We start from the raw sequence: 25,795 nt of genomic DNA, 5'->3' as shown, positions 1-25,795 counted from the left end.
CTGGGTTTAACATGATTTGTGGAGCTCCCTCTGGTGTTGTGATCGTGGTATTCACTGACCTTTGGGAAGTATTTTGACATGTACATGGGTACCTTGGTCTCTCTATCTCTCTATCCTTTCGTCACTGCACGTGTGGAATGCACACGGGAATGACGCAAAGTCCGTAAAAGTCCATAAATAGATGTGAGACTTTATGTGTAAAAATAACATACAAACGTTATTTATGACGTTTTATATCGTAGATTATAAATTAACATAAATCTACCCAAAGCCCAAAATTCATTGTTAGGCTTTATTTTTTTATTATTATTTAGTTTTACATGATGAGCAGCAGCTGTTGCACAATGGTCGCTACTCGCTATACACACAGCTCTGGTGGACGGTTCTGGTTGGTCTGGGCCCGGCCTACTCATAGAGGTCTAAAAGTCCTATAATTAGACCTATAATTAGCTTATTGTCAACTACCTATTCTGCATTACATTGATTGACTATACCTGGCTGCCAGTATATACAGCTGAAATTGTACGGGTCTTTCACTTGTTTCGGTCATAATTTCAATGGTTTTGGCAGAGTAATAATTTGGCGCTCTTGGCGGTTCTGTAGTTTCACAGAATGAACGAATGAATGAATGAATGAATGAATGAATGAAAACTTTATTTAACAGATTGCAGAATGGGTACAATACAGTACGGCTCAATACACACAATTGTTAAGGGGATGCAGACCAGAGAAAGACTTTCGTCTTGTTTACATCAGGATCCCCCATTTTCAATTCATAGTGAATTGTAGTACCACCCTTTCATGTCCTTATTAAAAATGACATCCAATGAGAACAGCGCTACAGGTGTTTCTGTCACCTCCCCACCTCAGCTTGAAAGAGACCCAGCATGCAGCAGGTAGCTAGAGACCTACAGGTGTGTGTTGTCACCTCCCCAATTCACTTTGAAAGACTCGCACAGACTGAAGGATTGTTTGACAAAGGGCTCTCGAGAAAAGTTAATTCCAATAGACCTTTCACTGATTTTTTTGTTTTGAATGAGAACATGAAGGCATTTGATTGATTGCTAGGCGGCAGGAGTTCTCAGCTCAAATGATTCCCCCACCCCCTGACTTTTTAGGTTGGATGATGGAGTGACAGAATCTACGGATCTGATATCTGGGGTGCAGCGCAAATTCACAAGTTAACCTTGGTAGTAACTCTTGGCTTGGGACATTCTGGGATTTCGTACCACGATGGAACGCGTTAGCAACGTGAAAGGAACGGTTGTTCTTCTTACTATTTGCACAGTTTTCTTAAGTTTTCCACATGGGTCAAATGGAGAGATCCCACCGAAGCCGACGCCGGGGAGCGTCACTGTTCTCCCCCCGGTCAAGCCCGCTGGGGGCCCGCAGGCCTTTCCTGACGCGGAGAAGGCGAATTTACCCGTGTTTACTATGGACTACCCCAGGATACAGATACCCTTTGAAATCACCCTGTGGGTGCTTCTCGCCTCATTCGCCAAGATTGGTAAGAACATTTGTCCTTAGTTATAATAATAATAATAATAATAATAATAATAATAATAATAATAATAATAATAATAATAATAATAATAATAATAATAATAATAAACGTTATTTGTATAGCACCTTTCATACAGACAAAGCATAAAATGATCAAAATAGACAAAGTTATGAGGGGATCTTCAAATCCTCATTGGAAATCCATATAGCTCTTCTTTAATTCTGGGGTCTTGGGGCCAAAATCCCCCCGAATGTTAAGCAAAATGAATCAAAAACAAAGATTAAGTACTTTATCGTATTGTGTCAACATTTTCAAGATTCAATATTCAAGATTCAAGATGGTTTGTCATGTCACTATGAATTGAAAAGGGGGGACCCTGATGTAAACAAGACAAACGTCTTTCTCTGGTCTGCATCCCCTTACAATTGTGTGTATTGAGCCGTACTGTATTGTACCCATTCTGCAATCTGGTAATAAAAGTTTTCATTCATTCATGTGCACAGCACAGACAGTTTGCCATACAATGAAAATCTTACTTTGCTAGTCCGCCCTTCACACACAATACTTAACTAAAACATATTTAAATACAAGAGATATAGAGAATAAGGTAAAAATAGATAAATATAATATCTACAAGGCACAAGTAATCTTGTTCCCATTGTGAGTTTGTGTTTTGTTTTAAGTGACCCCATAGATCCCGACAACGTAAAAAGTCACTACCAGGGCAAAACAGATCCCTATGAAAATATTGTCCTATTATGCATAATAATGCAGAAGAGCCAAAAGCAGGGCCTGGGCCGCTCCTCACTGCAGCTCAAGATGGTTATAATAAATTATTTTGCAACAATTAATCTCCCGAACCCCTTTCATCTCCCCCCGTCAGGTTTCCATGTGTACCATAAGATCACAGTGTGGGTGCCAGAGTCCACCCTGCTGATCACCATCGGTCTGGTGGTGGGTGCCATCATGCATTCCGTGCACGAGGAACCCCCCGCCGTGCTCAGCTCCAACGTCTTCTTCCTCTACATGCTGCCCCCCATCGTCCTCGACTCTGGATACTTCATGCCAACCAGGCCCTTCTTTGAGAACATCGGCACGGTATGCCCTCCGATAAGTCCCACTTTAACACAGAATTTCCGGCATGCCGTCAAGACTGTAGATCACCAGAGTGAGGGCCTCATCCACCGCCACGACCACGAAATAATATTAAAACAATCATATTTCACGACAAACAGCCAAAAGATCTATCCTGAGCTGAATAGGCGCAGCTACACAGCTCCTCAACCATACTCTACCTGGCTGCTGTATGCATGTTCTCCTACAAGTCGGTACAAGGGCGTCCCGAAGCCGACCGCACGCTTCCTCCGATGCGTGTGGCGACTGCCAGTGACGTCTTTTCACTTGGCAGCGAGGACTCATTGGTGAAGTGTAACGCGTGGGAGGGCACGCTATCTCCACCAAGTCCTGCCCCTGTTGAGCAAGCGCAGAGACCTGACCTGTAGGCGTCGCTGTCCACAACGCCAGATTCCCACCCACCAGCTTCCCACCCCCTAATACTGCCAATTGTATTAGTATGAACGACCAGCCAAGCTGGTAGCAACGCAGAGAGCTGGGCTCGAACCCAGCATCTCCTGCGTTGGTGACGAGCGCAATCTCCGCTACACCACCTGACCGCCTAACCATACTCTATTTTAACCTCACGTTCCCCATGTCACCTTACATTAGCTTCATTGTGCTTCTTGGCGTCACAAAAGACTTAGGGTAAGAAACACTGGTGTCAGGACGGTTGAATGTATAGTAGAAAGAATGGAGCTATAGCTTGTTAGATGTTCATCTTGTTATCCCCACGTCTGGTGTGTGTGTCTGCAGGTGCTGTGGTTTGCCGTGGTGGGGACCCTGTGGAACAGCATCGGCATAGGCATGTCTCTGTACGCCATATGCCAGATCGAGGCCTTTGGCGTGCAGGACATCAACCTCCAGGAGAACCTGCTGTTTGCCGCCATCATCTCGGCTGTGGACCCCGTGGCCGTGCTCAGCGTGTTCGAGGACGTGTCCGTCAACGAGCAGCTCTACATCGTGGTGTTCGGGGAGTGCCTCTTCAACGACGCCGTGACAGTGGTGAGTCAGGGTTCGCACAAGGTCCTTAAAGTGCTTAAAGTGCTTGATAAAAAAGAAAAGAAAAAAAAGTCAAGGCCTGGAATTCATTGAAAACGGCCAATTTTGCAAAGGTGCTTAAAAAGTAATTGAAATTCAAATCAACCATTCACATTGAAAGTTTTGTTCATCCATGATAAAATAGTTCTGAATCAAGAAATACATTTATTTTTATTTAAAGTGTAACTAATTGTCGGAAATAGGTTTTTAACTCTTTCAATGCCATGCCTGGTTTTCCGTTTTACCGCTTGAATGCCACCATCGGCGCCAATGTTAACGTTAATATCGCCTAATCTATGTTTTAAATTATGGCTATGTGTCTAATCTGCCCATCGCATTATCAAATACTATTTTCCAGTCAGTGCTGTGAAGGCAGATTCTTTTTTTATCGCGTCGTTTCCGTTTCAGAGCAGTTAGAAAAGCCCCCGTTTTGATATAAAAAACAGCTCATTCTGGAGCATTCTATGAAAATCGTCTTTTAGTGGAATATTCCACAACGTTGATATTCGTCGGCCTTTTTATGAATCGTTTTCAAATAAACGCTAGATGATCAATATTATACGTGCACGCACGCACATTACGGCCGCGCACTGATAATCGCCCCGTTGATTTCCTCTTGGACTTTTACAATGAAACCGAAAGAAGACATTTCACAAAACAGCTTATAACTTCATCAAACTTACTCTGATTATCCTAACACTGATAACATAGAGTCCTTACCTGACATCAGATGGTATCCAACTGGTATATTCCAATTCCTGATCACCATTCGAAAAAATCGATAAGTGTATGGATCCAACGCGACACAGTAGATCTCTATGATCCGCGGGGATCTGAGGCTCCAGAATGAACTGTGGTAACCCCGGCTGGATCAGTGAACTGGAAAATGTGGAGTACCGGATTTTTTTCCCCATTCATTTTCATTGAGTCCATTCCAAAATCACTTATGTCATCTGGGAGACGACAGGGGGCGTTTTTTTCCACAGTGATCGTCGGCGCCCCTCGGCTATACTCGGGTATGCTCGGGTGATGCAATAATTTTTCAGATCGCAAAAAAAAAAAAAAAAAAAAAAATCCGAGAAATCTCGTGAGTGGCTAGCAACCACCTATAAAAAAACACGAGAAATCTCGTGAGTGGCACTGAAAGAGTTAAGCCATAAATATTTGATCCGGTTTTTTCTTCTATAAAAAAAAACTGCATTTAAAAGTGAATTGTATCCTTTTAAATGCCATTTTTTAAATGAAAAATAGTGCTTGGAAAAGTACTTGAAAGTCCTTGAATTAAATTTTGCAATGTCTGTGGGAACCCTGGTGAGTGTTCTGCTCGGTTCGGGGCGGGGGGGGGGGGGGGGGAGAGTTCTCGCCGGTGTGTATTCCGGTTCACCAATTGATGTACACAATGCTGTGTGTGACCCAAGAGTTCAGTGGATGACATTGTGACATTCACGGAGGCTTCTTACCTAACCAGACCGTGGCAAAACAGAGGGACGTGCTGCTACAAGTTAGTCTGTTTGCATTCGTCTCCGGCTAAGCCTCAAGACTTTACATATACTTATAGATGGATGTGGTATACTCCTGACAACCTTCTTGACCGTGAACCGCTAACCCGTCTTCCGCCTAGGCTCCTACTTTGACTTATTTGCCGAACACAATGATGAGACGGTTCCTGAAAGGATTCCTTGCCAATGAGGGAGGGGGGGGGGGGGGGGGGGGGGGGGGGCGGTTGTCTCAACTGAAAATCTCTCCGGTTATTGTTGTGTTCACACTCCCCTCAGCTTATTGTTGTGTTCACACTCCCCTCAGCTTATTGTTGTGTTCACACTCTAAAAAGGGTTAGGATCAGGTTTCAACAGATACTTGTAGTGTGTCGTTCGTCCGTTGTCTCTCTCTCTGTGCGTTCCAGCGTGGTCCAGCAATGTGCCATTATATGAGTCATTCGCATGAGTGGGATGTTTTTCCTGGATCTTGTGAAAGATATGTTGCTCAAAGGAGGAAGGAAGTTTAGGAATGCAAGTTGAAAATGCACCAAATTAATGTGTCGTTCAAATGTTGGTATTATTGGTTCAGAGATGTCACCAAACCGGTTCCTGGGGGTCAGTTTTGTGTCTGGCTTCGTGGGAGTGGTTTACACAAATCATAGTCTGAATTTCCCCCTCTCTTGTCTATTATGCACACAGACACACACACAGACACACTAAGGTTATTATAGTTAACTAAAACTAGGTGTAGAATACAACATTTTTGTTGAATGGAAAAAAAAACTAGACTTTAGAAAAAAGCTAAAACGAACTATATTGTGTACTTGTAAAACAAACTAAAATACAATTTTAAAATATACATAAAATGTCTAATTTAGTTTTAGTCCTAGTGAATTTGGTGAAATTTGTCAACAAGGCAAGCTTGAGGTGCATACATTTATTGAGACTGTGAGGTCTACACAACGAAGTCATTTTGCCTTCATAAAGTGATGTGTTTGTATTACACAATACCTTCTGAACATCTTTAGTATTGTCCCTGACAAATACCACCCAAACTAATATAAACAAATACTAAACATTTTCAAACAATAAAAACTAAACAAAACTAGCAAACCCCCACTCTGGAAAGTAACTGCAACTAAACTGCATTGAAAATGAACACACACAACCACCCACACACATTCTTACACACCTAACTATCGATACTTCCTTCCCTGTTCTGAGCCTAGCGGTGGGAGTGGTTGGGACCCTTTGTTTAGTACACAGTGGCTGATTCTGGAAGTAAAGACAAACATTTACCCTAGAGACTGGGAATGACGAGGCGCGTGATCTCTGCCAACGACGAGAGGGCCTACCTGGAAGAGGTCAAGGTCCTGGCGGGATGGTGCCAGGAAAACAGCCTCTCCCTGAACATCAGCAAAACAAAGGAGATGATTGTGGACTTCAGGAGGTCGGGGGTCAAGGACTACAGCCCCCTCAGCATCGACGGGGCACCGGTTGAGAGAGTCAACAGCTTTAAGTACCTCGGAGTGTATACCTCGGAGGGGGGGGGGGGGGGGCGGTTGTCTCAACTGAAAATCTCTCCGGTTATTGTTGTGTTCACACTCCCCTCAGCTTATTGTTGTGTTCACACTCCCCTCAGCTTATTGTTGTGTTCACACTCTAAAAAGGGTTAGGATCAGGTTTCAACAGATACTTGTAGTGTGTCGTTCGTCCGTTGTCTCTCTCTCTGTGCGTTCCAGCGTGGTCCAGCAATGTGCCATTATATGAGTCATTCGCATGAGTGGGATGTTTTTCCTGGATCTTGTGAAAGATATGTTGCTCAAAGGAGGAAGGAAGTTTAGGAATGCAAGTTGAAAATGCACCAAATTAATGTGTCGTTCAAATGTTGGTATTATTGGTTCAGAGATGTCACCAAACCGGTTCCTGGGGGTCAGTTTTGTGTCTGGCTTCGTGGGAGTGGTTTACACAAATCATAGTCTGAATTTCCCCCTCTCTTGTCTATTATGCACACAGACACACACACAGACACACTAAGGTTATTATAGTTAACTAAAACTAGGTGTAGAATACAACATTTTTGTTGAATGGAAAAAAAAACTAGACTTTAGAAAAAAGCTAAAACGAACTATATTGTGTACTTGTAAAACAAACTAAAATACAATTTTAAAATATACATAAAATGTCTAATTTAGTTTTAGTCCTAGTGAATTTGGTGAAATTTGTCAACAAGGCAAGCTTGAGGTGCATACATTTATTGAGACTGTGAGGTCTACACAACGAAGTCATTTTGCCTTCATAAAGTGATGTGTTTGTATTACACAATACCTTCTGAACATCTTTAGTATTGTCCCTGACAAATACCACCCAAACTAATATAAACAAATACTAAACATTTTCAAACAATAAAAACTAAACAAAACTAGCAAACCCCCACTCTGGAAAGTAACTGCAACTAAACTGCATTGAAAATGAACACACACAACCACCCACACACATTCTTACACACCTAACTATCGATACTTCCTTCCCTGTTCTGAGCCTAGCGGTGGGAGTGGTTGGGACCCTTTGTTTAGTACACAGTGGCTGATTCTGGAAGTAAAGACAAACATTTACCCTAGAGACTGGGAATGACGAGGCGCGTGATCTCTGCCAACGACGAGAGGGCCTACCTGGAAGAGGTCAAGGTCCTGGCGGGATGGTGCCAGGAAAACAGCCTCTCCCTGAACATCAGCAAAACAAAGGAGATGATTGTGGACTTCAGGAGGTCGGGGGTCAAGGACTACAGCCCCCTCAGCATCGACGAGGCACCGGTTGAGAGAGTCAACAGTTTTAAGTACCTCGGAGCCTACATATCCGAGGACTTGACATGGACCACACACATTGACAGTGTTGTGAAGAAGGCACGACAACGCCTCTACTTCCTCAGGCGCCTAAGGAAGTTCCAAGTCAGTCAGAAGATCCTTAAGAACTTCTACTCATGTACAATAGAGAGCATCTTGACTGGCAACATCACCTCCTGGTTTGGGAATAGCACTGCACAAGACCGAAGCAGACTACAAAGAGTGACACGTTCAGCCGAACGCACAATTGGAGGGGGGCTCCCCACCCTCCAGAACATTTACAACAAGCGTTGCAAGGGCAAGGCTAAGAGAATCATTAAAGACTCCAGTCACCCGAACAACTGCCTCTTTGAACTGCTGCGGTCAGGCAAGCGATACCGGAGTCTCAAGGCGAGCACAGAAAGACTCAGAAGAAGCTTCTATCCCCAGGCCATCAGGCTGCTAAACGAACAATGAACACTACACAACAACAACCACCAAACGCACATAGCACACACATCCACACGCACACACTCACTTTAAACAAACACACTGTAGCACCCACTCCACACACTTTATAGCACACACCCACTTTAAACAAACACACTGTAGCACCCACTCCCCACACTTTATATTTATTGATGAAGGATTGCACTACAACTCGTACACCTTACTGTAAATTGTACCTAAATTGTACCTCATCCCATTTCTGCTTTGCACTATATAGTACTGTACATTAGTACACTGCATAGTATTGTATATTATATGGTAACTCAGAACATTGTACATATGTCTATACCGAACACTGTGACCTCATTTTCTTCTTCTAAATTACATGCTATACTATGTTGTTTGATACTATCTTGTCTAGCACAGTCTCTGGAGCGTAACAGTAAGAAGCATTTTGTATGAAAGTATTCTGTACTTCTGTATGACAACTATTAAAGAAACTTGAAACTTCTTACTGAGAGAACAGTTACTGATCGAGAAGAGATCATAACTCATTGCGCCAAAGTAGTAAAAGTATTATCTTATATTCACTCTTTTGGAGCCTACACAAGCATGTGTATAGAAATCAGGGGTGTAAAGTACCAGAGTAATTGTACTTTGTTACAATACTTAAGTACTGTTTTTGGGGATTTGTACTTTACTTGAGTATTATTAGGTTTGTATACTTTTACATTTACTCAATTACATTTAAAAAAAAAAAAAAGAAAAAAAACCTACAAAGTACAAATCTCGCAGGTCCAACCATTTTAATTAGTATATTATTTGTTTCTCTGGCCGAATTAATGTTAACGTTATAAATCCTTAGCGGCCGCACTTTATTTAAGAACAGCCAATCAAATCCCCATCAATGGAAAATTAACCCGCCCATACCCATGCTGATTGGTCCTTGTGCAAGACTAGAAAGCGGCGATCTTTGATTAAACACCTGCTATCAGAAGAATAGACAGTCAGAAAAAAGTTTTTTTACTTTAACTTTTTAGTACTTACCGTAATTCCTCTAATAGTAACCGGTATTCAATTAAAAACCGGGTCTCTATTAATGACCGGGTGCGCTGTTGAGCTAAGCAATTATAAGCCGGCCTCCTAATACAAGCCGGGTTTAATGTATATATTTTTTTAATTTTATTATTTGCAGCTGAACTTGACTGTTATTAGCCTAACTGTATATAGGCCTATATACAGGTATTTGAATGGGCAATAAATAGGATGGACCACAGTATTGTGGTAGTCTACCTCAGTTGAAGTTAAAGTTAAATTGACACTGTTGCACTGTGTTGATGTTTTTATGGTATTTACCATAGGCAATATATTTTGTTATTGTTGTTATATGCTGGCCTGGCTGTGCAGTAAATACCATATAATGGTATGGTGTTAATGTTTACCAAGAGAGTAAGCCTACCTCAGAATTGTATAAAACGAAGTTATTATTATACCAGTATTGTGATTGCACTATTTTACTTTATTTAACTTTTTTTGACCACCTGTAATTGCACTGTTTACTACCGTATTTCATACAGTACTTGCTTGGTTTCAATAAATGAAACCAGTACATTTTACTGGGTTCAAACTGACACAAAATGTTGATTTATTCATTATGATCTGTTTGAAAATTAGAAATATAGGCCTCTCTCTTATACATGCCTCCTCCTAATACAAGCCTGGTATCCGCTACAGTTGAAACAAATACAAGCCGGGGTTACTATTAGAGGAATTACATTTTAAAAGTAGAAACTTTTTGACTTTTACTCGAGTGTGTTTTTAGCCAGATACTCTGACTTTTACTTGAGTACAATTTTCAGACTGTACCCATACCTTTACTTACGTATAATTTCTGGGTACTTTTTACACCCCTGATAGAAATGCTGAGAAAATTGTCATGCTAGCCTGTCAGAACTGTCCCAATATGAGCAGAGGCTGCCCAGAGAGACACCTCTAGAGTTACTCGACCCTCCCCAGGGCTAACCTTTGATGCACCCACGTTCTTTTATCCAATAGTTTTGTTGTTGCTTGGGGGCGATAGTGGGGGACAGTGGCTCAGGTGGTAGAGCAGTCGTTTGGTAATCCGAAGGATCCGGCCCCGGTAAATGTCCAAACTTCCCCCCCACCCACCACCCACCCACCCAACCCCCTCCAATGTACAGTTTCTTCCCCCTCGAATGTATATATATTTTTTTATGATCCCTTTCTCTTAAACAGTACTGTATATTTGTATATCTTGTATGTCATAAATGTCAGGATGAAACGGTACTGTATATCTGTATGTCATAAATGTCTTGATGAATTGAAAATGGGGGACCCTGATGTAAACAAGACTAAAGTATTTTTCTGGTCTTCATCACCTTAACAATTGTTTGTATTGAGCTGTACTGTATTGTACCCATTCTGCAATCTGTTAATAAAGTTTTCAATCAATCAATCAATCTCGGTAAAATTCCGGCTCCTCCAGCAGTGTGTCTAAAGTGTCCTTGAGCAAGACACTTAACTGCTCCTACTGCTGTGAGTGAATGAATGTGAGGCACAAGTTGTAAAGCGCTATATAAAGGCAGTCCATTTACCATTTACCTTTAGCTGAAAGATGTGGGCACTAGAGAGAATACCTTCAGTTTGAAGTTTGTGAAGGAACAAGATAACATTCTTGGATATATTATCTGCCTTTCAGGTGACCCACTTTCTTAACCACCTTAAAGTCCCCAATCTGTGATTTAGTTTATAAATCTTTTTAAAATTTTAGTTTAAATATATGTGAAGTATTTATATTCATCCTGCAGAGGTTGATCTATAGATGTAAAAGAAGCTTTTTGTAACTTTATTTAGCCCTCATAAAGCATGCCTGTTTCACTCTACAGCCACAAAATATATCGAATACAATGAAATATTCATATTGACCTGTTGTCCGGTGTTAGTCCTTGCATCATGAGCCCAGACGGTCAACTAGAAAATGAAAGCATGTCTCCATTCTTACTTGCTTCTTATCTCTGGATGGCGCGCTACTCATTTGTTGACATTTGGATCACGGATTGGGCCTTTGATGTTAAATATACAACTTGTTTACTCACTCTTAAGTCCTGTTTACACCATTCTCTTTGCTCAGTGTTTCTGAATGGGTCACAATAACTTAAGTTTGTTTTCTCAACATGTGCTCTGAATGAGACTTTAACCCCCCCCACACACACACAGCCCAACCTAGATGAGGTTGATATCCATAATTCGAAACCACTCTGAAAGCCAGAGCTCTCCAACATTACCAGTGGCTGCAGATATTTTAGAAGCAATACACCAACATCTATTCTACCATGTTCAGTGTTCCTGTATGCGGTGCAAAATCAGATTATCACATTGCAAACAGTGCCGTGCAAATAGAAGTGAGTTGGGACAGGGGTTAGAGAGTTCCCATGTTTGTAGTGGGCGGAGATGGAGCAATAAATACATGTAGTGAGCATATGCATACATGGTGACAGTAGAATCATAGTATATAAGAAAATTGTGAAATAGAGTAATAGATAGAACTACTGCAAGCGTATGGATACAGGGTGAGATACAAGACAATAGCTCAGGGCCGTATGCCCCGAGGGGGCAGGAGGAGTCACTCAGAAGGTTCAGCACTGCAGGCCAGACAGAAGGTGGTATGAAGCTGTTCCATGGGACCGGTTGAGACAGAGACCGAGGTTAAAAGGTTCTCCCATGTCTGCAGACATGGGAGAAAATAGACATCCTAACTAAATTAGACAGATTAATCTAAAGGTCAGTCCCCGACCAGATGAGATCAGGGTAGGTTGAAGGAGAGAGAGAAAAGATGGGTCTTAAGCAGGGATTTAAAAGCTTCGACAGAGCAGGCGCCCCTGACGACGGCAGGTAATTTGTTCCACAGGTGTTCATAAAGTCACTGTTGGGCCTCGAGCATTGCAGGCCTATGGAGGAATAGGCCCAAACAAGCTAGCAGGTTTCTGATCAGTCTCTGCTCTAATAGGAAGCCAGACCATGTGGTGGAGATGATGCTTTTTGTGTCTATTGATGTGGCTCAAATGCATATTGAACCTCTGCAACATATGAGCCTCATGCTGTATAAATGAATATTTATGATTATCAAAATGTCTCCTCAGGTGCTGTACAACATGTTCAACTTCGTGGCCGAGATGCCAGTGGTGGAGCCGGTGGACGTGTTCCTGGGGGTGGCGCGGTTCTTAGTGGTGGGGTTCGGAGGCATTGGCTTTGGCATGCTGTTTGGCTTCGTGGCCGCCTTCACCACGCGCTTCACTGCCAACGTACGGGAGATAGAGCCTCTCTTCATATTCATGTACAGCTACCTGTGCTACCTGGTGGCTGAGCTCTTTGCCATATCGTCGATCATGGCGTGAGTACATTAACACACCCTCTCACGTCGAAATATATGAATGGTTTGATTTCAAAGGGACGTGCAGTGTAGATGGGAAGCTCTTTACACAAAGTGCATTTCCTGTGGGCCGCCACTAGGGGCAGAGCGGCTAACCACAAGTGAGTGAGCTACTGGTTTACCGAATGGAGACGGAGCTCAACGAGTCATGGCAACACTTCCGGTATTCTGAAATCATGGGAGAGAGAGCGGGGGGAGAACATGAATGAATGTGGATGAGAGCCTTGACATTAAGTGGTTGTAGCTAGTAGCTACGGCTGTGGGGGTGCGGGAGACATGATCCAATAGAGTTTTATACGCCTGAGTCTCTTGGACAAGGAACGACCAATTCCAAGTCGATTGGCACTTTCTCTGCCGAGCTATAGTCACTTTTCCGCATCTACTCCCGAACTGAGATTGCCCACGGAGTCTTATGTTAATCAATCTGCGCATGCGTAGTTCGGGAGTAGGTGCGAAAAAGCAACTATAGCTCGGCGGAGAAAGTGCCGATCGATTTGGGATTGGTCGCGCCGGAGGCACTGTCGCACAATACAAAGTTAATGGAGAGCGATGGAATGTTTCCCCCTCTGTGTGGGCGGGACCTATTTGTGCTCTCTCTGAGTGAGTTAGTGATATATAGGTATCCTTCACATCTAAAAAATAAATAAAACATAGCCTACCTATAACTATTTTCGGCCATTACTTACTATTTCCAAAAAGTTATTTGTGAATACATTTGTGAGCTTTTGAAATCCGTTATTTGAATTTTCCTTTTAACACCAGCAATTCATTTGTATGAGTAGATGACACTTTTTCAGAAGTTAGAACATTTAAAAAAAAATTGCAAAACATACATCAAACACAATACATCATGGATAGTTCCACCACAACAAAAGCATAGAAACGGACATATAATCTGCATCTTATATCTTCACAGCATCGTGACCTGTGCCCTGACCATGAAGTATTATGTGGAGGAGAACGTGTCTCAGCGTTCCTGCACCACCATCCGACACGTGATCAAAATGCTGGGCTCCATCTCTGAGACCCTCATCTTCTTCTTCCTGGGCGTGGTCACTGTGACGACGGAGCACGAGTGGAACTGGGGCTATATCCTCTTCACGCTGCTGTTTACCTTCGTGTGGAGAGGATTGGGTAAGGAGAGAGCTGGTTGAGGAGAGAGCTGATTGAGGAGAGAGCTGATTGAGGAGAGAGCTGATTGAGGAGAGAGCTGATTGAGGAGAGAGCTGATTGAGGAGAGAGCTGATTGAGGAGAGGGCTTATTGAGGAGAGAGCTGATTGAGGAGAGAGCTGATTGAGAAGAGAGCTGATTGAGGAGAGAGCTGATTGAGGAGAGAGCTGATTGAGGAGAGGGCTGATTGAGGATAGAGCTGATTGAGGATAGAGCTGATTGAGGAGAGAGCTGGTTGAGGAGAGCTGGTTGAGGAGAGAGCTGGTTGAGGAGAGAGCTGGTTGAGGAGAGAGCTGGTTGAGGAGAGAGCTGGTTGAGGAGAGAGCTGGTTGAGGAGAGAGCTGGTTGAGGAGAGTGTTGGTTGAGGAGAGAGCTGGTTGAGGAGAGTGTTGGTTGAGGAGAGAGCTGATTGAGGAGAGAGCTGGTTGAGGAGAAAGGTGGTTGGGGAGAGTGTTGGTTGAGGAGAGAGCTGATTGAGGAGAGAGCTGATTGAGGAGAGAGCTGATTGAGGAGAGCGCTGATTGAGGATAGGGCTGATTGAGGAGAGAGCTGATTGAGGAGAGGGCTGATTGAGGAGAGAGCTGGTTGAGGAGAGAGCTGGTTGAGGAGAGAGCTGGTTGAGGAGAGAGCTGGTTGAGGAGAGAGCTGGTTGAGGAGAGAGCTGGTTGAGGAGAGAGCTGGTTGAGGAGAGGGTTGGTTGAGGAGAGAGCTGGTTGAGGAGAGGGCTGGTTGAGGAGAGAGCTGGTTGAGGAGAGAGCTGTTTGAGGAGAGGGCTGATTGAGGAGAGAGCTGGTTGAGGAGAGAGCTGGTTGAGGAGAGAGCTGGTTGAGGAGAGAGCTGGTTGAGGAGAGAGCTGGATGAGGAGAGTGTTGGTTGAGGGGAGAGTTGGTTGAGGAGAGAGCTGGTTGAGGAGAGTGTTGGTTGAGGAGAGAGCTGGATGAGGAGAGAGTTGGTTGAGGGGAGAGCTGATTGAGGAGAGAGCTGGTTGAGGAGAGAGCTGGTTGAGGAGAGTTGGTTGAGGATAGAGTTGGTTGAGGAGAGTATTGGTTGAGGAGTGTTGGTTGAGGAGAGAGCTGGTTGAGGAGAGTGTTGGTTGAGGAGAGAGCTGGATGAGGAGAGTGTTGGTTGAGGAGAGTGTTGTTTGAGGAGAGTGTTGGTTGAGGAGAGTGTTGGATGAGCAGAGAGCTGGTTGAGGAGAGAGTTGGTTGAGGAGAGTGTTGTTTGAGGAGAGTGTTGTTTGAGGAGAGTGTTGTTTGAGGAGAGTGTTGTTTGAGGAGAGTGTTGTTTGAGGAGAGTGTTGTTTGAGGAGAGTGTTGTTTGAGGAGAGTGTTGTTTGAGGAGAGTGTTGTTTGAGGAGAGTGTTGTTTGAGGAGAGTGTTGGTTGAGGAGAGAGTTGGTTGAGGAGAGTGTTGGTTGAGGAGAGTGTTGGTTGAGGAGAGAGTTGGTTGAGGAGAGTGTTGGTTGAGGAGAGTGTTGGTTGAGGAGAGAGTTGGTTGAGGAGAGTGTTGGTTGAGGAGAGAGTTGGTTGAGGAGAGTGTTGGTTGAGGAGAGAGTTGGTTGAGGAGAGAGTTGGTTGAGGAGAGAGTTGGTTGAGGAGAGTGTTGGTTGAGGAGAGAGTTGGTTGAGGAGAGTGTTGGTTGAGGAGAGAGTTGGTTGAGGAGAGTGTTGGTTGAGGAGAGTGTTGGTTGAGGAGAGAGCTGGTTGAGGAGAGAGTTGGTTGAGGAGAGTGTTGGTTGAGGAGAGAGCTGGTTGAGGAGAGTGTTGGTTGAGGAGAGTGTTGGTTGAGGAGAGTGTTGGTTGAGGAGAGTGTTGGTTGAGGAGAGAGCTGGTTGAGGAGAGTGTTGGTTGAGGAGAGTGTTGGTTGAGGAGAGTGTTGGTTGAGGAGAGTGTTGTTTGAGGAGAGTGTTGGTTGAGGAGAGAGTTGGTTGAGGAGAGAGTTGTTTGAGGAGAGTGTTGGTTGAGGAGAGTGTTGGTTGAGGAGAGTGTTGGATGAGGAGAGAGTTGTTTGAGGAGAGTGTTGGTTGAGGAGAGTGTTGGATGAGGAGAGAGTTGTTTGAGGAGAGTGTTGGATGAGGAGAGAGCTGGTTGAGGAGAGTGTTGAGAGTGTTGTTTGAGGAGAGTGTTGTTTGAGGAGAGTGTTGTTTGAGGAGAGTGTTGTTTGAGGAGAGTGTTGTTTGAGGAGAGTGTTGTTTGAGGAGAGTGTTGTTTGAGGAGAGTGTTGGTTGAGGAGAGTGTTGGTTGAGGAGAGTGTTGGTTGAGGAGAGAGCTGGTTGGGGAGAGTGTTGGTTGAGGAGAGAGCTGGTTGAGGAGAGAGTTGGTTGAGGAGAGTTTGTTGAGGAGAGTTGGTTGAGGAGAGAGTTGGTTGAGGAGAGTGTTGGTTGAGGAGAGAGTTGGTTGAGGAGAGAGTTGGTTGAGGAGAGTGTTGGTTGAGGAGAGAGTTGGTTGAGGAGAGTGTTGGATGAGGAGAGTGTTGGTTGGGGAGAGAGTTGGTTGAGGAGAGTGTTGGATGAGGAGAGTGTTGGTTGGGGAGAGAGTTGTTTGAGGAGAGTGTTGGTTGAGGAGAGAGTTGGTTGAGGAGAGTGTTGGATGAGGAGAGTGTTGGTTGGGGAGAGAGTTGTTTGAGGAGAGTTTGTTGAGGAGAGTTGGTTGAGGAGAGTTGTTTGAGGAGAGAGTTGGTTGAGGAGAGTGTTGGTTGAGGAGAGAGTTGGTTGAGGAGAGAGTTGGTTGAGGAGAGTGTTGGTTGAGGAGAGAGTTGGTTGAGGAGAGTGTTGGATGAGGAGAGTGTTGGTTGGGGAGAGAGTTGTTTGAGGAGAGTGTTGGTTGAGGAGAGAGTTGGTTGAGGAGAGAGTTGGTTGAGGAGAGTGTTGGATGAGGAGAGTGTTGGTTGAGGAGAGTGTTGTTTGAGGAGAGTGTTGGTTGAGGAGAGAGTTGGTTGAGGAGAGAGTTGGTTGAGGAGAGTGTTGGATGAGGAGAGTGTTGGTTGGGGAGAGAGTTGTTTGAGGAGAGTGTTGGTTGAGGAGAGTGTTGGATGAGGAGAGAGCTGGTTGGGGAGAGAGCTGGTTGAGGAGAGTGTTGGTTGAGGAGAGAGCTGGTTGGGGAGAGAGTTGTTTGAGGAGAGTGTTGGTTGAGGAGAGAGCTGGTTGAGGAGAGTGTTGGATGAGGAGAGAGCTGGTTGAGGAGAGTGTCGGTTGAGGAGAGAGCTGGATGAGGAGAGTGTTTGAGGAGAGTGTTGGTTGAGGAGAGTGTTGGTTGAGGAGAGAGCTGGTTGAGGAGAGTGTTGGTTGAGGAGAGTTTTGGTTGAGGAGAGTGTTGGTTGAGGAGAGTGTTGGTTGAGGAGAGTGTTGGTTGAGGAGAGTGTTGGTTGAGGAGAGTGCTGATTGAGGAGAGTGCTGATTGAGGAGAGAGCTGGTTGAGGAGAGTGTTGGATGAGGAGAGAGTTGTTTGAGGAGAGTGTTGGATGAGGAGAGAGCTGGTTGAGGAGAGAGTTGTTTGAGGAGAGTGTTGGATGAGGAGAGAGTTGGTTGAGGAGAGAGTTGTTTGAGGAGAGTGTTGGATGAGGAGAGAGTTGTTTGAGGAGAGTGTTGGATGAGGAGAGAGCTGGTTGAGGAGAGAGTTGTTTGAGGAGAGTGTTGGATGAGGAGAGAGTTGGTTGAGGAGAGAGTTGTTTGAGGAGAGTGTTGGATGAGGAGAGTGTTGGATGAGGAGAGTGTTGGATGAGGAGAGTTGTTTGAGGAGAGTGTTGGATGAGGAGAGTGTTGGTTGAGGAGAGTGTTGGTTGAGGAGAGTGTTGTTTGAGGAGAGTGTTGGTTGAGGAGAGTGTTGTTTGAGGAGAGTGTTGTTTGAGGAGAGTGTTGTTTGAGGAGAGTGTTGTTTGAGGAGAGTGTTGTTTGAGGAGAGTGTTGTTTGAGGAGAGTGTTGTTTGAGGAGAGTGTTGGTTGAGGAGAGTGTTGTTTGAGGAGAGTGTTGTTTGAGGAGAGTGTTGGTTGAGGAGAGTGTTGGTTGAGGAGAGTGTTGGTTGAGGAGAGTGTTGGTTGAGGAGAGAGCTGGTTGAGGAGAGTGTTGGTTGAGGAGAGTGTTGGTTGAGGAGTGTTGGTTGAGGAGAGTGTTGGTTGAGGAGAGAGTTGGTTCAGGAGAGAGTTGGTTGAGGAGAGTGTTGTTTGAGGAGAGTGTTGGTTGAGGAGAGTGTTGTTTGAGGAGAGTGTTGTTTGAGGAGAGTGTTGGTTGAGGAGAGTGTTGGTTGAGGAGAGTGTTGGTTGAGGAGAGAGTTGGTTGAGGAGAGTGTTGGTTGAGGAGAGAGCTGGTTGAGGAGAGAGTTGGTTGAGGAGAGTGTTGGTTGAGGAGAGAGTTGTTTGAGGAGAGTGTTGTTTGAGGAGAGAGTTGTTTGAGGAGAGTGTTGTTTGAGGAGAGTGTTGTTTGAGGAGAGTGTTGTTTGAGGAGAGTGTTGTTTGAGGAGAGTGTTGTTTGAGGAGAGTGTTGTTTGAGGAGAGTGTTGTTTGAGGAGAGTGTTGTTTGAGGAGAGTGTTGGTTGAGGAGAGTGTTGGTTGAGGAGAGAGTTGTTTGAGGAGAGTGTTGTTTGAGGAGAGTGTTGTTTGAGGAGAGTGTTGTTTGAGGAGAGTGTTGGTTGAGGAGAGAGTTGGTTGAGGAGAGAGTTGGATGAGGAGAGTGTTGGTTGAGGAGAGAGCTGGTTGAGGAGAGTGTTGGTTGAGGAGAGTGTTGGTTGAGGAGAGAGCTGGTTGAGGAGAGAGTTGGTTGAGGAGAGTGTTGGTTGAGGAGAGAGTTGGTTCAGGAGAGAGTTGGTTGAGGAGAGTGTTGGTTGAGGAGAGTGTTGTTTGAGGAGAGTGTTGGTTGAGGAGAGAGTTGGTTCAGGAGAGTGTTGGTTGAGGAGAGTGTTGTTTGAGGAGAGTGTTGTTTGAGGAGAGTGTTGGTTGAGGAGAGTGTTGGTTGAGGAGAGTGTTGGTTGAGGAGAGAGCTGGTTGAGGAGAGTGTTGGTTGAGGAGAGTGTTGGTTGAGGAGAGTGTTGTTTGAGGAGAGTGTTGGTTGAGGAGAGAGTTGGTTGAGGAGAGAGTTGTTTGAGGAGAGTGTTGGTTGAGGAGAGTGTTGGTTGAGGAGAGTGTTGTTTGAGGAGAGTGTTGGTTGAGGAGAGTGTTGGATGAGGAGAGAGTTGTTTGAGGAGAGTGTTGGATGAGGAGAGACCTGGTTGAGGAGAGAGCTGGTTGAGGAGAGTGTTGAGAGTGTTGTTTGAGGAGAGTGTTGTTTGAGGAGAGTGTTGTTTGAGGAGAGTGTTGTTTGAGGAGAGTGTTGTTTGAGGAGAGTGTTGTTTGAGGAGAGTGTTGGTTGAGGAGAGTGTTGGTTGAGGAGAGTGTTGGTTGAGGAGAGAGCTGGTTGGGGAGAGTGTTGGTTGAGGAGAGAGCTGGTTGAGGAGAGAGTTGGTTGAGGAGAGTTTGTTGAGGAGAGTGTTGTTTGAGGAGAGTGTTGTTTGAGGAGAGTGTTGGTTGAGGAGAGAGTTGGTTGAGGAGAGAGTTGGTTGAGGAGAGTGTTGGTTGAGGAGAGAGTTGGTTGAGGAGAGTGTTGGATGAGGAGAGTGTTGGTTGGGGAGAGAGTTGGTTGAGGAGAGTGTTGGATGAGGAGAGTGTTGGTTGGGGAGAGAGTTGTTTGAGGAGAGTGTTGGTTGAGGAGAGAGTTGGTTGAGGAGAGTGTTGGATGAGGAGAGTGTTGGTTGGGGAGAGAGTTGTTTGAGGAGAGTTTGTTGAGGAGAGTTGGTTGAGGAGAGTTGGTTGAGGAGAGAGTTGGTTGAGGAGAGTGTTGGTTGAGGAGAGAGTTGGTTGAGGAGAGAGTTGGTTGAGGAGAGTGTTGGTTGAGGAGAGAGTTGGTTGAGGAGAGTGTTGGATGAGGAGAGTGTTGGTTGGGGAGAGAGTTGTTTGAGGAGAGTGTTGGTTGAGGAGAGAGTTGGTTGAGGAGAGAGTTGGTTGAGGAGAGTGTTGGATGAGGAGAGTGTTGGTTGAGGAGAGTGTTGTTTGAGGAGAGTGTTGGTTGAGGAGAGAGTTGGTTGAGGAGAGAGTTGGTTGAGGAGAGTGTTGGATGAGGAGAGTGTTGGTTGGGGAGAGAGTTGTTTGAGGAGAGTGTTGGTTGAGGAGAGTGTTGGATGAGGAGAGAGCTGGTTGGGGAGAGAGCTGGTTGAGGAGAGTGTTGGTTGAGGAGAGAGCTGGTTGGGGAGAGAGTTGTTTGAGGAGAGTGTTGGTTGAGGAGAGAGCTGGTTGAGGAGAGTGTTGGATGAGGAGAGAGCTGGTTGGGGAGAGAGTTGTTTGAGGAGAGAGCTGGTTGAGGAGAGTGTTGGTTGAGGAGAGTGTCGGTTGAGGAGAGAGCTGGATGAGGAGAGTGTTTGAGGAGAGTGTTGGTTGAGGAGAGTGTTGGTTGAGGAGAGAGCTGGTTGAGGAGAGTGTTGGTTGAGGAGAGTGTTGGTTGAGGAGAGTGTTGGTTGAGGAGAGTTTTGGTTGAGGAGAGTGTTGGTTGAGGAGAGTGTTGGTTGAGGAGAGTGTTGGTTGAGGAGAGTGCTGATTGAGGAGAGTGCTGATTGAGGAGAGAGCTGGTTGAGGAGAGAGTTGTTTGAGGAGAGTGTTGGATGAGGAGAGTGTTGGATGAGGAGAGAGTTGTTTGAGGAGAGTGTTGGATGAGGAGAGAGCTGGTTGAGGAGAGAGTTGTTTGAGGAGAGTGTTGGATGAGGAGAGAGTTGGTTGAGGAGAGAGTTGTTTGAGGAGAGTGTTGGATGAGGAGAGTGTTGGATGAGGAGAGAGTTGTTTGAGGAGAGTGTTGGATGAGGAGAGTGTTGGTTGAGGAGAGTGTTGTTTGAGGAGAGTGTTGGTTGAGGAGAGTGTTGTTTGAGGAGAGTGTTGTTTGAGGAGAGTGTTGTTTGAGGAGAGTGTTGTTTGTGGAGAGTGTTGTTTGAGGAGAGTGTTGGTTGAGGAGAGTGTTGTTTGAGGAGAGTGTTGGTTGAGGAGAGTGTTGGTTGAGGAGAGTGTTGGTTGAGGAGAGAGCTGGTTGAGGAGAGTGTTGAGACTGTTGTTTGAGGAGAGAGTTGGTTGAGGAGAGTGTTGTTTGAGGAGAGTGTTGTTTGAGGAGAGTGTTGTTTGAGGAGAGTGTTGTTTGTGGAGAGTGTTGGTTGAGGAGAGTGTTGGTTGAGGAGAGTGTTGGTTGAGGAGAGTGTTGGTTGAGGAGAGTGTTGGTTGAGGAGAGTGTTGGTTGAGGAGAGTGTTGGTTGAGGAGAGTGTTGGTTGAGGAGAGTGTTGGTTGAGGAGAGAGCTGGTTGAGGAGAGAGCTGGTTGAGAAGAGTGTTGGTTGAGGAGAGTGTTGGTTGAGGAGAGAGTTGTTTGAGGAGAGTGTTGTTTGAGGAGAGTGTTGGTTGAGGAGAGAGCTGGTTGAGGAGAGTGTTGGTTGAGGAGAGTGTTGGTTGAGGAGAGAGCTGGTTGAGGAGAGTGTTGGTTGAGGAGAGTGTTGGTTGAGGAGAGTGTTGGTTGAGGAGAGAGCTGGATGAGGAGAGAGCTGGATGAGGAGAGAGCTGATTGAGGAGAGTGTTGGTTGAGGAGAGTTGGTTGAGGAGAGTGTTGGTTGAGGAGAGTGTTGGTTGAGGAGAGAGTTGGTTGAGGAGAGTGTTGGTTGAGGAGAGTTGGTTGAGGAGAGTGTTGGTTGAGGAGAGTTGGTTGAGGAGAGTGTTGGTTGAGGAGAGTGTTGGTTGAGGAGAGAGTTGGTTGAGGAGAGTGTTGGTTGAGGAGAGAGCTGATTGAGGAGAGAGCTGGTTGAGGAGAGTGTTGGTTGAGGAGAGTGTTGGTTGAGGAGAGAGCTGGTTGAGGAGAGTGTTGGTTGAGGAGAGAGCTGGTTGAGGAGAGTGTTGGTTGAGGAGAGTGTTGGTTGAGGAGAGAGTTGGTTGAGGAGAGTGTTGGTTGAGGAGAGAGCTGGTTGAGGAGAGTGTTGGTTGAGGAGAGAGCTGGTTGAGGAGAGTGTTGGTTGAGGAGAGTTGGTTGAGGAGAGTGTTGGTTGAGGAGAGTGTTCGTTGAGGAGAGTGTTGGTTGAGGAGAGAGCTGGATGAGGAGAGAGCTGGATGAGGAGAGAGCTGATTGAGGAGAGAGCTGTTGAGGAGAGAGCTGGTGAGGAGAGAGCTAGGTGAGGACTGGTTGAGGAGAGAGCTAGGTGAGGACTGGATGAGGAGAGAGCTGGGTGAGGACTGGTTGAGGAGAGAGCTGGGTGAGGACTGGTTGAGGAGAGAGCTGGGTGAGGACTGGATGAGGAGAGAGCTGGGTGAGGACTGGTTGAGGAGAGAGCTAGGTGAGGACTGGTTGAGGAGAGAGCTGGGTGAGGACTGGTTGAGGAGAGAGCTGGGTGAGGACTGGTTGAGGAGAGAGCTAGGTGAGGACTGGTTGAGGAGAGAGCTGGGTGAGGACTGGATGAGGAGAGAGCTGGGTGAGGACTGGTTGAGCGTTGTGCACCAAACAAATAAAAAAGCTAAATCAGTCCTGAGGAGTGTGTGGCCCCTTCTTTTGAAGGTTTTCTACTTTTAGCTTTATACATCTCTCTTGCGCTGACCTGCACCTCCAGTCGGGGTCCAACTAGATGTGCACGAGTCTTATTTAGTTGAACTACATTTTGTTTGTTTACTTGAGCCACCTCTATGTTTAATGTCCCAATACCGAGTGAGCCATACTGTGGAGTGGAGGAAAAGTGGAGGCAATCAAAGAGCTTAAAAGCAAGAATCCAAGCTTTGCTGTCCCAGCATGCATTGCGATACCAAAATAATGTGGGGAGCGCTTAGTGGTCCAATTGGAGACTTTGGTTTGACTAAAATGTCTTTGTCTTACTTATATTATTTGTATGTGTTCCTTTAACTGTAAGGAGTTGTGAGAGAAACCGTTCTGGTCGAACATGGAATTGAAAGTAAACATGTTTGTTGACTGATCTGCCTCTTCCCTCCCAGGTATCCTGGTGCTGACTCAGATCATTAACCCTTTCCGCACCATCCCCTTCAACCTCAAAGACCAGTTTGGCCTGGCCTACGGTGGCCTGCGGGGAGCAATCTCCTTCGCCCTGGCCTTCACACTCCCTGATAACATTGGCCGCAGACAGCTCTTCATCACCGCCACCATTGTGGTCATTCTCTTCACTGTCTTTATTCAGGTAAGGGAGGGTTTGTGTGTGAATTCTTTATGAATTTGCCGCAAATAGTGTACGCAGAAATGTCTTAGTGACATTTCATACGTTGTCTTGTTGCGTGGTAGGTCGGTTTCATGCAGGACTGGGCAATTTACAAATATTTACCATTCATTGTCTATCTGTGTGATCGCATTGCTGGATTTCTTTCATATTGTGAATGGCGAAAGTATTGCAGACTTTTTGCTTCTGCTGGCCACGCATTAGGCTCTGCCAAGAGGGCAGCTGGGTCTGGAGAAATATAATAATATGGCTCATTCTCGCTACCTTGCCGTACCATGTCAAAATCGGTGCTCCCACTTTGTTTACCTTTTTCCACTTCCAATGGACCAGTGCGGAGCACACCACCGCATGCTCATTTAGCTATAGCTCTGGGGGTAGGTACAACACACGCTACCCGTACTGCAACCCCATACTGCTGACCGTCACTACACATGTCGGCTGACGTCAGCCCATGTTGTGGTATTTCACCGCACTATACCAGCAGTGAAATGCGGCATATTATAAACTGATAAATCTAGTGATCTATGCACAAAAGCAATTATTTTATTTTTTTTACCTACTTTTTCTCCTCCTTTTTCTGTGATTTTTCTCCCATCCCAATTTCCTCTTGTGCCAATTCTCCCTCCCCTGTCCTGATCGTTGCTTGCATGTTCCCCCCACTGGCCGGTCGTAGGGAGGATAGAAGCCCATCACATGTCTCCTCCGAATCACATGTGGAGGCAGCAGGCCACTTCTTTTCACCTGCCAGCGCGGACTCTCATTGGCGAGGTGTAACGTGTGGGAGGCTCACACTGCCCCCGCCATCCCCTGTCTTTGTTGTGCAGGCGCCCTGACCGACCTGTAGGAGTCGCTGTTTACCATGACCAGATTACCACCCATCGACTTCCCTCCCGCTGACTCTGCCAATTGAGTCAGTATGACGGCCGGCCCAAGCCGGAGGCAACGCTGACAGCCGGATTCGAGACCGGTGTCTCTTGCGTTGGTGACAAGCGCAATGTCTGCTGCGCCACCCAGCCGCAAGCGATTATCTTTTCCAGTATTTTCAAGTATGAACGAAGCAGGTAAAATGTTGGCAGGTCAAGTATTTAACGATCGTAATTTGCGTTTTCGCGCCGCCACGCCTCGGCTCTATACATTCTGTTCAGTCACTAAGATGAACTGTACGCTCTATTGTGACACTAACCTGCGTCTCTGCTCCACAGGGCATCAGTATCCGACCCCTGATCGAGTTCATCAATGTCCGCAGAACCAACCGCAACCTTGACACCATCAACGCGGAGATCCACTGCAGGGTATGTCACAGGTTGTGATTTATCTGCATCAGTGGACAGTCTGTTTCTGTATACAGGATGAACAGCTGTTTCTTTCTGCCCTCAGCTCATAGAACATACCGTCGCTGGCATAGAGGACCTCTGTGGACAGTGGAGTCACTTCTACTGGAAAGACAAGTAAGAGAACGCTTCCCTTTTATCGCATTCTGCTCATTAACACACCGGTACTAGTCGTAAAACTGCAATACATTTAACTGCCCCACTACACTTTGAAAGGTATTAAATTTCTTTCCAGTCGTTAGCACAGTTGGTACAAATTAGGTACTTAATGCGAAGCTGTTACTTCCTTCAGATCATTTAATTCGAATAAGATAAAATAAGGTATTCCTTTGTTGATCCCCTTGGGGAAATTCAGGAAATGGGAAGGAACAGCCGTTTGAGGTAAAAACCTGTTTTTCAAATGACACTGTAAACGAGACGCCTGCTTCAAACAGACCAGCTCACGTGGTGTGCTCTAGATTTCCCTCTTTGTGGTTTTGTTTGGCGATACCATTGTTAAGGGTGGGAATGTTCGGCCGATGGTTCTCTAGAATTTGGTGTCGGGTTCAACTTCTTCCCAATGACAGAAAGGCATATACTTTTCTCTCTATAGCTCTAAAACCCGTTTCTTGGTCTCTCTCAGCTCCCATGACTCTTTCACCCATATGCTCCTCTGTTTCAGGTGCACACAGTAGCCTACCAGCTTCCTCATTCCCTGTTACTTGTCACTTTACTTCTACATAACCTCCCCTTTTTGCTCTTTGTATTTTTGCTGACACACATAGTGGTCGGCTAGTGGAACAGGTTTCTCTAGTAGTCTGCATTTAGATGTTAAGTCGGGTTATATGTTGTCAAAACATGTTGTGGAAAGAATAGTTTGCTCTTTTCTGCCAGAGGTATTTTTTTCACTCTCTCTCCCTACCCCCAATTTAGTCGTTATAATAATAGTAATAATAATAAAAATAACTTGGTTTTATATAGCACCTTTCATGAAAACTAAGGTCGCTTTACATAGGGCAATAACAGACAAGAGACAAACATGGTAGACAGACACACAACATTAAATATAGCAAGCTAGGGGTCAAATGGCGTGTTAAAGAGGTGAGTTTTGACGTTTTTTTGAAGCAGTCCAGAGTTCTGCGGGGTGGGAGCTGCCACGCTGAAAGCTCTGTCCCCAAAGGTCCGCAGTCTGGTTTGGGGAATGGAGAGCTGACCAGTGTCTGAGGATCGCAGGGACCGTGACTGAGTGTAGGGGTGG

The 25,795-nt window shown here is 45.5% G+C and overlaps 1 protein-coding gene across 1 annotated transcript in view; it reads left to right on the top strand.

Moving 5' to 3' along the window:
• The first annotated feature begins 960 nt into the window (after window positions 1-960).
• Window positions 961-25,795, top strand: part of slc9a2 (solute carrier family 9 member 2) — a 41,108-nt gene continuing 16,273 nt past the window's right edge. Inside the window, exons 1-8 of the mRNA XM_084313874.1 lie at window positions 961-1,507; window positions 2,388-2,602; window positions 3,374-3,622; window positions 12,569-12,819; window positions 13,775-13,992; window positions 22,992-23,191; window positions 24,430-24,519; window positions 24,605-24,675. Of these exons, the coding sequence (XP_084170000.1) occupies window positions 1,234-1,507; window positions 2,388-2,602; window positions 3,374-3,622; window positions 12,569-12,819; window positions 13,775-13,992; window positions 22,992-23,191; window positions 24,430-24,519; window positions 24,605-24,675 (1,568 nt within the window). The 5' untranslated portion in view covers window positions 961-1,233. The remainder of the gene's footprint in view (window positions 1,508-2,387; window positions 2,603-3,373; window positions 3,623-12,568; window positions 12,820-13,774; window positions 13,993-22,991; window positions 23,192-24,429; window positions 24,520-24,604; window positions 24,676-25,795) is intronic.

This window comes from Notolepis coatsorum (genome assembly GCF_963971535.1).
Source record: "Notolepis coatsorum genome assembly, chromosome: 5".
NCBI lineage: Eukaryota > Metazoa > Chordata > Actinopteri > Aulopiformes > Paralepididae > Notolepis > Notolepis coatsorum.
This window is presented reverse-complemented; position numbering and strand designations above follow the sequence as displayed.